The sequence below is a fragment of the Phyllobates terribilis genome, unplaced genomic scaffold, assembly GCF_046119375.1.
Source record: "Phyllobates terribilis strain yellow unplaced genomic scaffold, ASM4611937v1 Scaffold_2__4_contigs__length_985480577, whole genome shotgun sequence".
NCBI classification, from domain to species: Eukaryota; Metazoa; Chordata; class Amphibia; order Anura; family Dendrobatidae; genus Phyllobates; species Phyllobates terribilis.
The window spans coordinates 363,049,711-363,065,086 of NW_027362762.1; the positions used below are offsets into that span (position 1 = coordinate 363,049,711).

Consider the following 15,376-nt stretch of genomic DNA (forward strand, 5'->3'; position numbering starts at 1 on the left):
GTCTCCATTATTTTCAATGGGGTTCTGGTTCTGGAGGAAGTTCGGGTCGGCTGCGCAAAGCAACATTAACCCTCTTTCTCAAAAGTTTGGGTCAGGTACCAGATCCCGAACTTCCACTAGTATGCACATTCCTATTGATGAGCTGTCCCGGGCAAAATAACCCAGTTTCCAAAATCTCCAATAACCCTGTGATGTGCTGAAAACCATTTTGCAAAGTATGAAAATCAGCTTCATAAACTGGAATGTGATGTCATAGCTGCAGGGCATTATGCGAAAGCCTGTTAGGTCGCGCAGAGTAACATTCACCTTCTTTCAGAACCCATCGCAACCCATTGACACTTTGCGATCCCATCACAGGATGGCCAATGGGAGTGTGGAACAGCATACCCCTTGGCGCGAATGCTTTAAATGTTGTCAGTGATTGATACTGGTATTTAAAAGATTAACGGCAGCAAGAAACTCAGTCCCACTCACTGCTGTTAGAGGCACTTGACGACTGTGTAAAATAGACATTGTCTACAGGCAGTGATGCAGGCTCAGCTCCTGAGCCTTTATCAAAGATAGAGACTCAACATTGGATGTACCGCTATGTCCAATAAAGGGAAGGAGTGAAAGGAAATGTCATCAGAAAATGACCTATTATTTAAATCAAGTTTTTACGTTTACTTGTATTTAAAAAAAAAATTGGCAATGTTTTTTTCTTTTTTCATACCACAATTTGTATTAAAAAAATTAGTAATCTTGCAATTTTCACATTGGCAACTGGGGTTATTTTAGACTCATACTTCCTGTCCTTTCATGGAGATTTCTCAGCATGCTCATTATTATCAAAGGCAGGATTACAATGGCAGGTCACATCTCTATACAAAACTAATAACACAGCACAGGATCCACCATTCACAATGGTCGATTTCACAGCTGACTCTGCTACCTTTCCACTTACAGCACATTGACCTTTACACATGCTCATTAGATGCTTCAATACAAAAGATAGTGTCTGAGTCAGCCTATTGCAGCTAATGTACTTACAGTTGAAACCAGAAGTTTACATACACTATATAAAAAGACACATATGCAGGTTTTTCTCAATATCTGACATGAAATCAGAATAAAACTTTTCCGTTTTAGGTCAATTAGGATTACCATAATGTTTAATATTTGCCAAATGCCAGAATAATGAGAGAGAGAGAGAATGTTTTAAGGCATTTTTATTACTTACTGCAAAGTCAAAAGTTTACATACACTAAGATTACTATGCCTTTAAACAATTCTGGACTGCCCATATGATGATGTCATGTTCTTGGAAGCTTCTGATAGTTTTTTTGGCAACATCCGAGTTAATTAGAGACACACCTGTGGATACATTTTAATGCACTCCTGAAACACACTGCTTCTTTGTGTAGCATCATGGGAAAGTCTAAAGAAATCAGCCAAGATATCAGGAAGAGAATTGTGGACTTGCACAAGATTGACTCCTCCTTGGGTACAATTTCAAGATACCTGAAGGTGCCTCGTTCATCTGCGCAAACAATTATACGCAAGTACAAACAAGATGGGGATGTCCAGCCATCATACCGCTCAGGCAGGAGACGGGTTCTGTGTCCCAGAGATGAACGTGCTTTGGTCAGAAATGTGCATATCAACCCAAGGACAAAAGCAAAAGACCTTGAGAAGATGATGGTGGAAGCTGGTAAGATTGTGTCAATATCCACAGTGAAACGAGTACCGTATCAACATGGGCTGAAAGACCACTCTGCTAATAAGAAGCCATTACTCCAAAAGAAACATAAAAAAGCCAGATTAATGTTTGGAAATGCACACAGGAACAAAGACCTTAATTTTTGGAGACATCTCCTGTGGTGTGATGAAACTAAAATGTAACTTTTTGGGTATACTGACCATCTTTATGCTTGGAGGACAAAGGGAGAAGCTTGGAACACCATTCCAACTGTAAAACACGGGGGTGGCAGCATGATGTTGTGGGGTTGATTTGCTGCAGGACGGACTGGTGCACTTGACAAAATAGATGGCATAATGAGAAAAGAAGATTACACGGTATTAAGAGCTGGGGTATGTGAACTTTTGAGCAGGGTCATTTTAATATTTTTGGTTGTCATTAAGATTTAAAAAGAGAAAACACAGTAGTTTGACAAAATATGGCTTCACCCAACCAATAACCATGAGTGGAGAAAAAGTTTTTTTGTTATCATTCATATTCTCTGAAACAAGGCCAAGAAAGCAAAATTTCTGCTGGGGTATGAAAACTTTTGAGCACAACTGTATGTGTCTTTTTATATAGTGTACTAGCTATTGAACCCTTTCTACGCCCGGGTGGCGAGCATTTTTATTGGTATATGGTCTCCCATGCTGGTATGTGCTGCCCCCATCCTGGTATTTGTGCTGCCCCCATCCTGGTATTTGTACTGCCCACATCCTGTCCCCCCCATCCTATCCAGGTATGCATGGTACCCCTCATCCCTATCCTGGTATGCATGGCACCCCTGATCCCTATCCTGGTATGCATGGCACCCCTCATCCCCATCCTAGTATGCATGGCACCCCTCACTCCCAATCCTGGTATGCATGGCAGCCCTCATTCCAATCCTGGTATGCATGGCGCCCCTCATCCCTCATCCTGGTATTCATGGCTTCCTCATACCCAATCCTGTTATGCATGGCCCCTTCAGCCTTGTCCTGGTATGCATGAGCCCCTCACCCCCATACAGGTATGCATGGTACCCCATCCCTCATCCCTATCTTGGTATGTATGGTACCCCTCATCCTGGTATGTATGGCAGCCCTCATCCCATTCCTCGCATGCATGGCGCCCCTCATCCTTCATCCTGGTATGCATGGCTCCCTCATACCCAGTCCTGGTACGCATGGCCCCCTCTGCCTTATCCTGGTATGCATAGGCCCTTCACCCCCATCCAGGTATGCATGGTACCCCATCCCTCATCTCTATCCTGGTATCTATGGTACCCCTCATCCTGGTATGGATGGTACCCCTCATCCCTATCCTGGTATGCATGGCACCCCATCCCTCATCCTGGTATGCATGGTACCCCTCATCCCTGTCCTAGTATTCATGGCTCCCTCATCCCCAATCCTGGTATGCATGGCACTCCTCATCCCCAATCCTGGTATGCTTGTCACCCCATCCCTTATTCTGGTATGCATGGCACCCCATCCCTTATCCTGGTATGCATGGTACCCCTCAACCCTATTCTGGTATGCATGGTACCCCTCATCCCTATTTTGGTATGCATAGTACCCCTTATCCCCAATGGTGGTATGCATGGCAACCCTCATCCCCAGTACTGGTATGCATGGCACCCCTCACCCCCCAATCCTGGTATGTATGGCACCCCTCATCTCCAATCCTGGTATGCATAGTCCCCTCACCCCCATTCCTGGTATGCATGGCACTCCTGATCCCCCAATCCTGGTATGCTTGGCACCCCATCCCTTATCCTGGTATGCATGGCACCCCATCCCTTATCCTGGTATGCATGGTACCCCTCAACCCTATTCTGGTATGCATGGTACCCCTCATCCCTATTTTGGTATGCATAGTACCCCTCATCTCCAATGGTGGTATGCATGGCAACCCTCATCCCCAGTGCTGATATGCATGGCACCCCTCACCCCCCAATCCTGGTATATATGGAACCCCTCATCTCCAATCCTGGTATGCATAGTCCCCTCACCCCAATTCCTGGTATGCATGGTCCCCTCACCCCACAATCCTAGTATGCATGGTACCCCTCATCCCCCAATCCTGATATGCATGGCACCCCTCATCCCTATCTTGGTATGCATGGTACCCCTCATCCCTATCCTGGTATGCATGGCACCCCTCATCCCCTTCCTGGTATGCATGTTACCCCTCATCCCCATCCTGGTATGCATGGCACCCCTCAACCCCAATCCTGGTTTGCATTGCATCCCCAATCCTGGTATGCATGGTACCCCTCATCCCCAATCCTGGTATGCAGGGCACCCCTCACCCCCAATTCTGGTATGCATGCCAACCCTCACTCCCAGTCCTGGTATGCATGGCACCCCTCACCCCCAATCCTGGTATGCATGGCACCCCTCACTCCCAATTCTGGTATGCATGGCACCCCTCTCCCCCAATCCTGGTATGCATGACACCCCTCATCCCCAATCCTGGTATGCATAACACCCCTCATCCCAATCCTGGTATGCATGGCTCCCTTATCCACAATTCCCCAATCCTGGTATGTATGGCCCCCTCATCCCAATCCTGGTATGCATGGCACTCCTCATACTCCAATCCTGGTATGCATGGCACCCCATCCCTTATCCTAGTATGCATGGCACCCCATCCCTTATCCTGATATGCATGGCACCCCTCATCCCTATCCTGGTATGCATGGTACCCCTCATCCTGGTATGTATGGTACTCCCTCATCCCTATCCTGGTATGCATGGCACCCCATCCCTCATCCTGGTGTGCATGGTACCCCGTATTCCTATCCTGGTATGCATGGTACCCCTCATCCCTATTCTAATATGCATGGTACCCCTCACCCCCAATGCTGGTATGCATTGCACCCCTCACCCCCCAATCCTGGTTTGCATGGTCCCCTCACCCCCAATCCTGGTATGCATGGTCTTCTCATCCCTCAATCCTGGTATGCATGGTCCCCTAACCCCCAATCCTGGTATGCATGGTCCCCTCACCCCCCAATCCTGGTATGCATGGTCCCCTCACCCCCCAATCCTGATATGTATGGTACCCCTCATCCAGTTATGCATAGCACCCCATTCCTCATCCTGGTATGCATGGTCCCCTCATCCCCCAATCCTGTTATGCATGGTCCCCCCTCACACCCCAATCCTGGTATGCATGGTCCCCTCACCCCCCAATCCTGGTGTGCATGGTACCCCTCATCCCCCAATCCTGGTATGCAAGGCACCCCTCACCCCCCAATCCTGGTATGCATGGTACCCCTCATCCCCCAATCCTGGTATGCATGGTACCCCTCATTCTCCAATCCTGGTATGCATGGCACTCCTCATCTCCCAATCCTAGTGTGCATGGCCCCCTCATCCCCCAATCCTGGTATGTGTGGCCCACTCACCCTCCAATCCTGGTATGTTTGGCACCCCTCATCCCTTTCACGCTGCACACATACAAAAAAATAAACACTTCTACTCACTTTTCTTTCCTGTGCTCTAGCGCTGCTGTGTCCTGTTCTTCCAGAGGCTGGGGGAGGAGTGCGGCGCCAGAGTACGCGTGTGCCCATACCGCGCTGTCTGGCGCCATTTTGCTGAAGACACACTGCAAATGTATCTTCAGTAAAATGGTGCCAGATAGCGCTATGTGCATACGCCGATCCGACGCCTCACTCCTGCCCCGGTCTCCGGCCAGAAGAGAGGCACCGCGGCAACGCTCCTCCCGGTCAGATAAGTATGTAAGTATGGCGCCTTAGATCGCGGTATGCATTCAGTGTCTACGCATACTGCGATCTCCGGCGCCATACAACCTCCTCTTACCCATAACGGCTCTATGCATTCTTCTGTCTGGAGCCAGACTGCGCAGGCGTGTCGTGCTTGTGCAGTCTATAAAGGCTTCAGACAGAGGTACGTATCTTTGGTTATATTATAGATGTAAACTTCTGGTTTCAACTGTATATTTTATTGAAATCTGAAATCTGTGGATGATTAAACTCTTCAGTAGAGCTAGAAGTTTATCCAGATATTTCTGTTTAAAATAGTCATGTCAAGTTTAAAAATTACTCAATACAAATGTTTATAATTAAAATGTATTATTTATGATTGTATTGCGATAATGCTTAGAGCAAGAATTCATTTGCTAACACTGCAGCCAATACATGGAAATTGATAAAAGCTCATGACCACAGATGGTCTGTGTGGTAAATTAAGGAATATAGACATATACAAAAATATACATACTGTATTTTAAAAAGACAACAACATCCTTATCTTTAAATGAATACTACAGGATAACTGTTTCCTGAACTTTCTTCTTACACTTTTTAAGTCATTTTGTAAATTAACTTTATTTCAAATGTACTTTTTCTTGATTCCCATAAAACACATTGCAGAACTCGCTTCTTGAAAAGTATCATACCTGTCGTTGTTATGTAAATAATAAATGAGGTTGGCCAGTTTAGTACAAGTTTAAATTGATCTCTGACCCGTTGATTTTTATGTCATTGGCCGTGTTCCTGCCTTTTATGGGTACTCACACCTTTCCCCGAATTGGATGGCTCATGTAATCAGCCATCAAGTGCCTCTAAAAGCCGCCGGTGGACCCGAGATCCACCCGTGGCTGTTAGCCAGTTAAATGCTGCTGTCAATCACTGACAGCGACATTTAACACAGGAAGAGCATCATTGATCCTGTCCATTGGCACTCCCGTTAAGTAATCACGGGGCGCCAATGGGTTGTCATGACAGCCGCCGGTCTGCTGAAGACACCCGTGCCTGTCATCACGATCCTCCTATGAACGCTGGACTGTGGCTGGTGTTTATAGGAGATCGTGAATTTTGCTATACATAGCAGTGCCGAAGTCTTGCTATGTAGCACAGGCGATCAGATGATTGCAGCCTTCAAGTCTCCTAAGGGGCATTTTAAATACAGTAAAAAGTAAAATAAAAGTTTTAAAAATATAAAAAAAATTAAAAAAACACAAAAGTTCAAATCACCCCCCTTTTGCCCTATTAAAAATAAAACAATTAAAAAAACAAATAAAAAATACACATATTTGGTATTGCCGCTTTCAGAAATGTCTGATCTATCAAAATATAAAATAAATTAATCTGATCGGGAAAAGGTGTAATAAGAAAAAAATCAAACCGTTAGAATTGCGTTTTTTTGGGTCGCTGCCGTATTGGAATAAAATGCAATAAGTGGAGATCAAAACATTGTATCTACGTCAAAATGGTATCAATAAAAACGTCAGCTCAGGGCACAAAAAATAAGCAATAACACAGCCCCAGGTCCCGAAAAATTTGAATGTTAGGAGTCTTGGAAAATGGTGACAAAAGTGATAAATATATATATATATTTTTTTTACAAATTTCAGAATTTTTTTTTCACCCACTTAAATAAAAAAAAAAAAGCTATACATGTTTGGTGTCTGTGTACTCGTACTGACCAGGGGAATCATATTGCCAGGTGAATTTTACCATATATTGAACATGGTAAATAAAAAACCCACCACACTTGTAATTTTTTCCCCCTTTTCCAGTACACTATGTGGCAGAATGAATGGTGTCATTCAAAAGTACAACTCGTCCTGCAAAAAACTAGCCCTCATATGGCTGGAAAAATAAAAAAGTTATGGCTCTTGGAAAAAGGGGAGGAAAAAACAAAAACGGAAAATTGGCCCAGGGTAAAGGGGTTAATAATAATTTTGTGATACTTTCAACAATTTAAGTTGAGACGCATTTTCTGTGTTTCTAAAGTCACCCCTTCTAAAGTCACTTCAGTAAAAAATAAGATTTGTACATTTAAAAAAAAAATGAAAAATTGCTGTAATTTTCGACCCTCCTAACTTTCTAACAAAATAAAAGGACGTTTGAAAAATGATTCTGATATTAGGCAGATATATGGGAAATACTATTTATTAACTCTGCTGTATGTGTGGTATGAAAATCTGGTTTCAGGATATGAGCATTCGAAGATTGAAAATTGCTTTTTTTAAAAAAATTTCAACAAATTTCAGATATTTTCAGGAAAAATGCAAAACATATTGACCTACATTTACTGATGACATAAAGTACAATGTATCACAAAAAGCAGTCTGTGGATCATTGGTTTATATACAAGCATTTCAGAATTATTACCACATAAAATGACCCTGGTCAGATTTGGCTTCGTCACTATGGGGGTTAAACATGGTGGCTGCAGATTACACTGCATTTTTAACACTATTTCTTCTCTTTAAAATAAGTTTCTATTTCTGTGTTTTTCATTTTTATTAATTATGGTTATTGAAACAAGGTTATTCTATTTTTGATTCATGAAACAACTAATTACATTAATTAACAAATTAAGTAAGTAATTGGTAAGTGTTTTGCAGTTATATGTATAATCCTCTTATTATACCAGAGATAAAAAGGCATTGTTAATCCCTCATAGCATTTTTTAATTGACTATATTTAGACATTGCTTAATACTAACTAGAGCTAATAAAACATTTGCAAAATAAAATATATTTTTATCAATTGTATTGACGACACCACACATTGCCTATCATCCTCCCTGGGTCCAGCACTGACTCTCCGCCGCTGCTCCTTTCTCCTGTGGTTTAGTTGCAGTGTTGACGCCACAACCCACCTCTTACATCACCACTGCCACCAATCGATGAGCTCAGTGTTTTGGCCTTTGTAGACAGCAGCAGCTCAGCGATAGGATGCAGTGGTGATGTGAACTATCAACACTGCAGCCAAAACAGAGACTAGAGCAGTGACAGAGAGCAATCATTGGACCTGGGAAGGGAAAGTATAATTTGATTTTGTTATTTTATATGACAGGCAAGTTTTGGGGTCCACTTTTCTAAAGTGGAAAACCTCTTTAACAGTCTTACCTACAGTGCAATGTTAAAGTGGAGTTGCATCCTCTTTTCTAAATAAGTCTAAAATGCTGTGCTAGCTAATCTCATAATACATTTATAGAGGAGCCTTAGCACTTTTTTGTATGCTGACTTATATTTGTACACAAACCTATATAATAGAATTTCGGTGTTCGCTATCATCACTTGGGGGGAGCTCAGATGTGTGCAACTCCCATTGGCTTCAATAATAAATCCGCTTTTAGTATGTTCCTCCTAGTGGTGACTGCAGACAGCCAGACTATATTATAACTTATAATTTTATTAAATCAATCATGATATTTTGGACCTATTTAAAATTCCAAAAAAAATATACTTTTTACAGGGCATTAGAAACACTTTTGGTGCCCCAAAATATTGTGATTTAAAGGGGTTACCCGCGACGTCAAGAATTCAATAACCTTCCATCAGAAGTGAGCGGTGCTGAAGACATTATAACCCACACACCTGTTGTGATGCGTGCATGATCATAAAGCATTGCTCACATTCCCTATTGTAGTGAACAGGACATGTGCCCGATACATGATGATGTGCACATGTCAGCAGGTGTGCGTTTCGCAATGTCATTGGCACTGTTCGCTTCCAATGTCAAAGTGAACGGCTCTGGACGTCGCTGTATGACTCCTTTAAATATTGGATCTTTTGGTAATTTAATTTATGCAGTTATTATTGACTATTTGATTATTGTGGGTGTAGAAATCTCCAAACTGATGAAAATTTGCTTGCCTGACACCTTAATATGATATTTCACCCCTAAGGAATCCTTATTTGGTTCAGTCTCCCTGAATAAATGTATTTACATCTATAGTGTTTGTTGTTATTGTCTGTCATCATTCATGTGTTGCTGTTTATTGACATTTTATCTCCCCATTTATATTCAGTGAGCAATTTACTGTAGAATTCTACTTACTCCTGCATGGCCAGTAGATTGCTGACAGATACGCTTTGGAAAATACAGAATTTCTTCAATGCAAGATATTTAATTTCTTACATTACTGAAAAGGGACTTGTGTAAACTTCAGGAATTCAGCAATGAAATATCAGAGCATGAGCTGTAATTATTTTTCAATACTTTACGTCACACAGATGCGCAGAACATATGCTATTTCCGATGCAAAGAAGATAGCATACTGAAGACAGATCTGGCAATACCATTGGTGAATGAAAGGAGAGAGAAAGCATTGGCACTTGCAGCGCAGATGCAGATGACGTTGTTAGAGTATGAACGTAGAAAAGTTACTGGCACGTTGGAGAGCAGCAGTGTGCGAGCGGCAGTAGCTTCATCAGGGGACTCTGCTGAAGAGGTATGTAAATGAAAGTATTCATTTTCTGGATTTGCTTTAATTTTTAGATTCACCTGTGGAAGGAAGTAAAAGGTCCCGACTACCGATTCATCAAGACCAGTACGGTTCACACTGGTGCTTACCTCTTAATGAATCAGGCGTATCAGAAAAGTGGTGTACACCTACAGCGCCTTTCTACAAATCTTACTCCAGTTGAGGACAGGGGTAAGATTTGTGATAATGTACGCCACAGCTCGTCATGAATTAGATGAGCTGTGGCGTCATGCTCTTGTCCCTCCACCGCTCCACCTATTTTGGTGGAGCTTGACAAAACTGTCATGAAAATGGCAAAAATACGTTTCCTGGAATGTAGGAGGATACCAGAAAATCCAAAAGAAACCGAGGAGAGCATACAAACAGCGGTTTTGTATTCAATAGCATTTTTAAATATTAATAACAGTTTTATTGCAGAGACAAATAACTAAACTATGTGAAATATGCTTATTTATTTTAAGATAGGAAGGATATTCTGTATCTCAGATCACTTAAGTGTAGTCTTATAGGGGCTGCCTATCATTTTTTTTTCTTAGAGGCAGGCTATCATAAATTAACCAACGGAGACATAATCACCTCCTGTGATCCCCTTTGATCCTACGCCAGCCTCGTAAGCAGTGATTGTGCCATCTGGGATTCATAAGATCGCTGATGCTTGGCTACACTAGTCAGTTGACTCTGATGACATGTGGTTCCAATTACATGGCCATTAGAATGGAGATTAGAAAAATATTTTAAAGCAATTAAGAAGAAGTTGCTCTGATAGGGAATACACAAACCCTATTTCAGGTAGCCATTGCCTTTTCTGGGCCACCTGTCCCTCCTGTACCCGAGCAAACTATAAAAAATAAAACGTGTCCAACTCATGACTCGGCTGCAAGATCCATAAGTGTAACCTTCAAGCACTGGTTATACTTCCTGACGTTCCATATTTGTTAAGAGGTTGTCCATTACCCTGATTGAGTTACTGGTTTTGCCATAAATGCTTAAGAAAAATTCCCCTAAAGGTCCCCACATACCATTTCTGCAAAGTTTCATGTTGTTTTGTGGCTTTTTGCTTCGCTTTCTGTGCCCTGGCACCAGCTCTGTTGTCATAGCGATCACTTCCTCTTCTGAATCCTTTGCTCCCTTCTTACTACATTTCCCATCATTCCTTGTGCTGGACTACAAGCCTGCCGTGAGCACAGACCTGTAACTCTGTCTAAATCCCTCCCAGTCCTCCCCCAGAGTCACACACAGGCCCAGCACCATCTCCTGTACAGGACACTGCCTGGAATAGAAGTAATCCATAAAGCACCATTATGCCAGCTGAGAAATAAAGATTATCCCCTACTTCCCCTCACTGACATGGATGATGGGATGGATGGAAAGGGTGGATGGATGGGGAGAGATCTGAAATTATTCACATTATATAGAGAATACAACAGGGTGTATACACCCTTCTATATACATACAGATGCAGGGGAGTGCAAGTGAGTTCTGCTGAATGCAGCCCCGCCCACCTGCCGATTTCAGGAGCCCAAAAGTGAGGGAAAATCACTTTATATCACAGAAAGCAGGAGATTTTCAGCCAGAGACCATGTGACCAGAAGAGAAGCTCAGGTTACAGCAGGATTTGACAAATCAATGTATTTAGTGAAGTGCTTATCTATGGCAGTTAGGGCACATGAAATGGACATGTAAGGTAATGGCTAACCCCTTTAATTGTAATCTACCAGAAGTATTTGGGTTTATATAGACACTCAAAATGATTATGGTATTTACGATTGATGCTATACTAAACTTTTTCCTTTTGAAATAGACCTCATCACTAGAACTAAAGTAAAGAATTGTATCAGTTTAATATAGCAAATTGTCTAGGTCTGTTACTTTTTTAAATGACCAATATGTTTTGAATGCCAGCTGTAAAGGGCAGTGACACACAGTCTGGAATAATCGCTAAAGCTGATTTAATTCATTTATGTCTATTTGTATATTTATTGTGCTGCCACCGGCTTGTATCAGCCATATTTTTCAAGTGTTTTAAAGGTCAAAATGGCCGTACAATAATTACAGTGTGAAAGGTGATTGCATGGAAATTAGTTATGAGGCTTCAAATGTATTCATTATATTAGCGTAGAAGCAAACAAAATGCTAATATGAAACAATGCATTATGCAACACAACTATTCTGTTTTGAGTGGTGTAATTTATCTACACAAAAATGTCCAACAGTCATGGGAAACCAGCTAAGAAGGCATTATTCATTTCTGGGAGGAAGTGGATATGATTTGGTGAAGTTCTGAAAATATACATCGCATTGTTTAAAAAAGATTTTTTCACCAAATTTTTCATGTTGTACTGGACACAAGATTGTAATAGTGGCTGCAGTGGCTTTTAATTTTGCCTCTGTGTTGCAGGGAAATTATACATCAAATATACGGCACCTAGTGAGTTCACTTTTTCTAAGTCCAAGCAGGTGTGATCAGATAGCATCTCATACAGGGAGAAGAAGTACATGCCACCAGTGCAAAGTATCTAAGAACACCCACTTAGACTAACAATGGGTACAGAAAATATTCAGATCCCTTTAAATTTTTCACTCTTTGTTTCATTGCAGCCATTTGGTAAATTTTAAAAAGTTAGTTTTTTTTTCTCATTAAAGTACACTCTGCAATCCAGCCAATTTTGCACTCCAAACGTTAAATGGTACTCCTTCCCTTCCGAGCTGAGCCGTTGCCCAAACAGTAATTTTCCACCACACATGGAGTATTGATCAGGAGAAATTACAGAACAAATTGTGATGTTCATTGTTTCCTGTTAGTTTTGTGAAAATGCTAAATTTGGGACTAAATCAACATTTTTGTGGGAAAAAGTAACATTTTCATTGTTTCCTTCCACTCTGCTTTAATTCCTGTCAAGCACCTGAATGGTTAATAAACTTCTTGAATGTGTTTGAGCACTTTGAGGGGTGCAGTTTTTAAAATAGAGTCACTTTTGGGTATTTTCTGTCACATAGGCCACTCAAAGTCACTTCCAATGTGGTGTGATCCATAAAAAATGGTTTAGTAAATTTTGCTGGAAAAATTAGAAATTGCTCATAAACTTCAACCCTTCTAACAAAAAACAATTATGTTTAAAAATTATGATAATGTAAAGTAGACATGTGGTAAATATTATGTATTAACTATTTTGTGTGATATAACTGTCTGGTTTTAAGGCATAAAAATTAAAAGTTTGAAAATTGTGAAATTTACAAACTTTTTGCCATAATTCCAATATTTTCACAAAAAAAACCTTTAAAAAGATTGACCTAAATTTGCAACTAAAATAAAGTACAATGTGTCACAAAAAAAATCTTGGAATCACTGGGATCCATTGAAGCATTCCAGAGTTATCATCTTATAAAATTACACTGGTCAGAAATGTAAAATTTGGCCTGGTTAGGAAGGTGAAAATAGGCTGGGGTGTAAAGGAATTAACCCCTTAAGCCCTGCGGGTGGTTTACACGTTAATGACTGGGCCAATTTTTACAATTCTGACCACTGTCACTTTATGAGGTAATTACTCTGGAACGCTTCAATGGATCCCCCTGATTCTGAGATTGTTTTTTTCGTGACATATTGTACTTCATGATTGTGGAAAAATTTCTTCGATATCACTTGCGTTTATTTGTGAAAAAAATGGAAATTTGGCGAAAATGTTGAAAATTTTGCAATTTTCAAAATTTGAATTTTTAAGCCCTGAAATCAGAGCGATATGTCACACAAAAGAGTTAATAAATAACATTTCCCACATGTCTACTTTACATCAGCACAATTTTGGAACCAAAATTTTTTTTTGTTAGGGAGCTATAAGGGTTAAAAGTTGACCAGCGATTTCTCATTTTTCCAACAAAATTTACAAAACCATTTTTTTAGGGACCACATCACATTTGAAGTCACTTGGAGAGGTCTTTTTGAAGAAAATACCCAAAAGTGACACCATTCTAAAAACTGCACCCCTCAAGGTGCTCAAAACCACATTCAAGAACTTTATTAACCCTTCAGGTGCTTCACAGGAATTTTTTGAATGTGGAAGAAAAAAATGAACATTTAACTTTTTTCACAAAAATGTTACTTTAGACCCAATTTTTTTTTATTTTCACAGGGGTAACAAGAAAAAGTGGACCCCAAAATTTGTTGTGCAATTTCCCCTGGGCACGCAGATACCCAATATTTGTGGAAAAAACACTGTTTGGGCGCACGGCAGGGCTCGGAAGGGAAGGAGCGCCATTTGACTTTTTGATTGTAAAATTTGCTTGAATAATTAGCGGACGCCATGTTGTGTTTGGAGAGCCCCTGTGTGCCCAAACTTTGGAGCTCCCCCACAAGTGACCCCATTTTGGAAACTAGACCCCCCAAGGCACCTTTATAGATGCATAGTGAGCACTTGGAACCCCCAGGTGCTTCACAAATTGATTCGTAAAAATGAAAAAGTGAAAAAAAAAACACTTTTTCATTTTTACGAATCAATTTGTGAAGCACCTAGGGGTTCCAAGTGCTCACTATGCATCTAGATAGGTGCCTTGGGGGGTCTAGTTTCCAAAATGGGGTCACTTGTGGGGGAGCTCCAATGTTTGGGCACACAGGGACTCTCTAAATGCAACATGGTATCCGCTAACAAATTGAATGGAAAAATCGGCTCAAATTGTTAGCGGACACCACATTGCGTTTGGAGAGCCCCTCTGTGCCCAAACTTTGGAGCTCCCCCACAAGTGACCCCATTTTGGAAACTAGACCCCCCAAGGCACCTTTCTAGATGCATAGTGAGCACTTGGAACCCCCAGGTGCTTCACAAATTGATTCGTAAAAATAAAAAAGTGAAAAAAAACCCACTTTTTCATTTTTATGAATCATAGAATCATAGAATGGTAGAGTTGGAAGGGACCTCCTGGGTCATCTGGTCCAACCCCCTGCTCAAATCAGGATTCACTAAATCATCTCAGACAGATGTCTGTCCAGCCTCTGTTTGAAGACGTCCATTGAAGGGGAACTCACCACCTCTCGTGGCAGCCTGTTCCACTCATTAATCACCCTAACTGTCAAAAAGTTTTTTCTAATATCTAATCTGTGTCTCCTCCCATTTAGTTTCATCCCATTGCTTCTAGTCTTTCCTTGTGCAAATGAGAATAAAGATGATCCTTCTACAATGTGACAGCCCTTGACATATTTGTAGACAGCTATTAAGTCTCCTCTCAGTCTTCTTTTTTGCAAGCTAAACATTCCCAAATCCTGCAACCGTTCCTCATAGGACATGGTTTGCAGACCAGTTACCATTCTGGTCGCTCTTCTCTGAACTTGCTCCAGTTTGTCTATGTCTTTTTTAAAATGTGGTGCCCAAAACTGTACACAGTATTCCAGATGAGGTCTGACCAAAGAGGAGTAAAGACCGATAATGACTTCACGTGA

At 41.3% G+C, this 15,376-nt stretch overlaps 1 protein-coding gene across 2 annotated transcripts in view; it reads left to right on the forward strand.

Annotated features, from left to right (window-relative positions):
* The window catches only part of CFAP47 (cilia and flagella associated protein 47), a 1,117,227-nt gene that overhangs the window by 507,127 nt on the left and 594,724 nt on the right, over positions 1–15,376 (forward strand). For both annotated transcript variants that reach the window (XM_073664712.1, XM_073664711.1), the window contains exon 45: positions 9,698–9,915. In XM_073664712.1, coding sequence (XP_073520813.1) covers positions 9,698–9,915 — 218 coding nt within the window. The remainder of the gene's footprint in view (positions 1–9,697; positions 9,916–15,376) is intronic.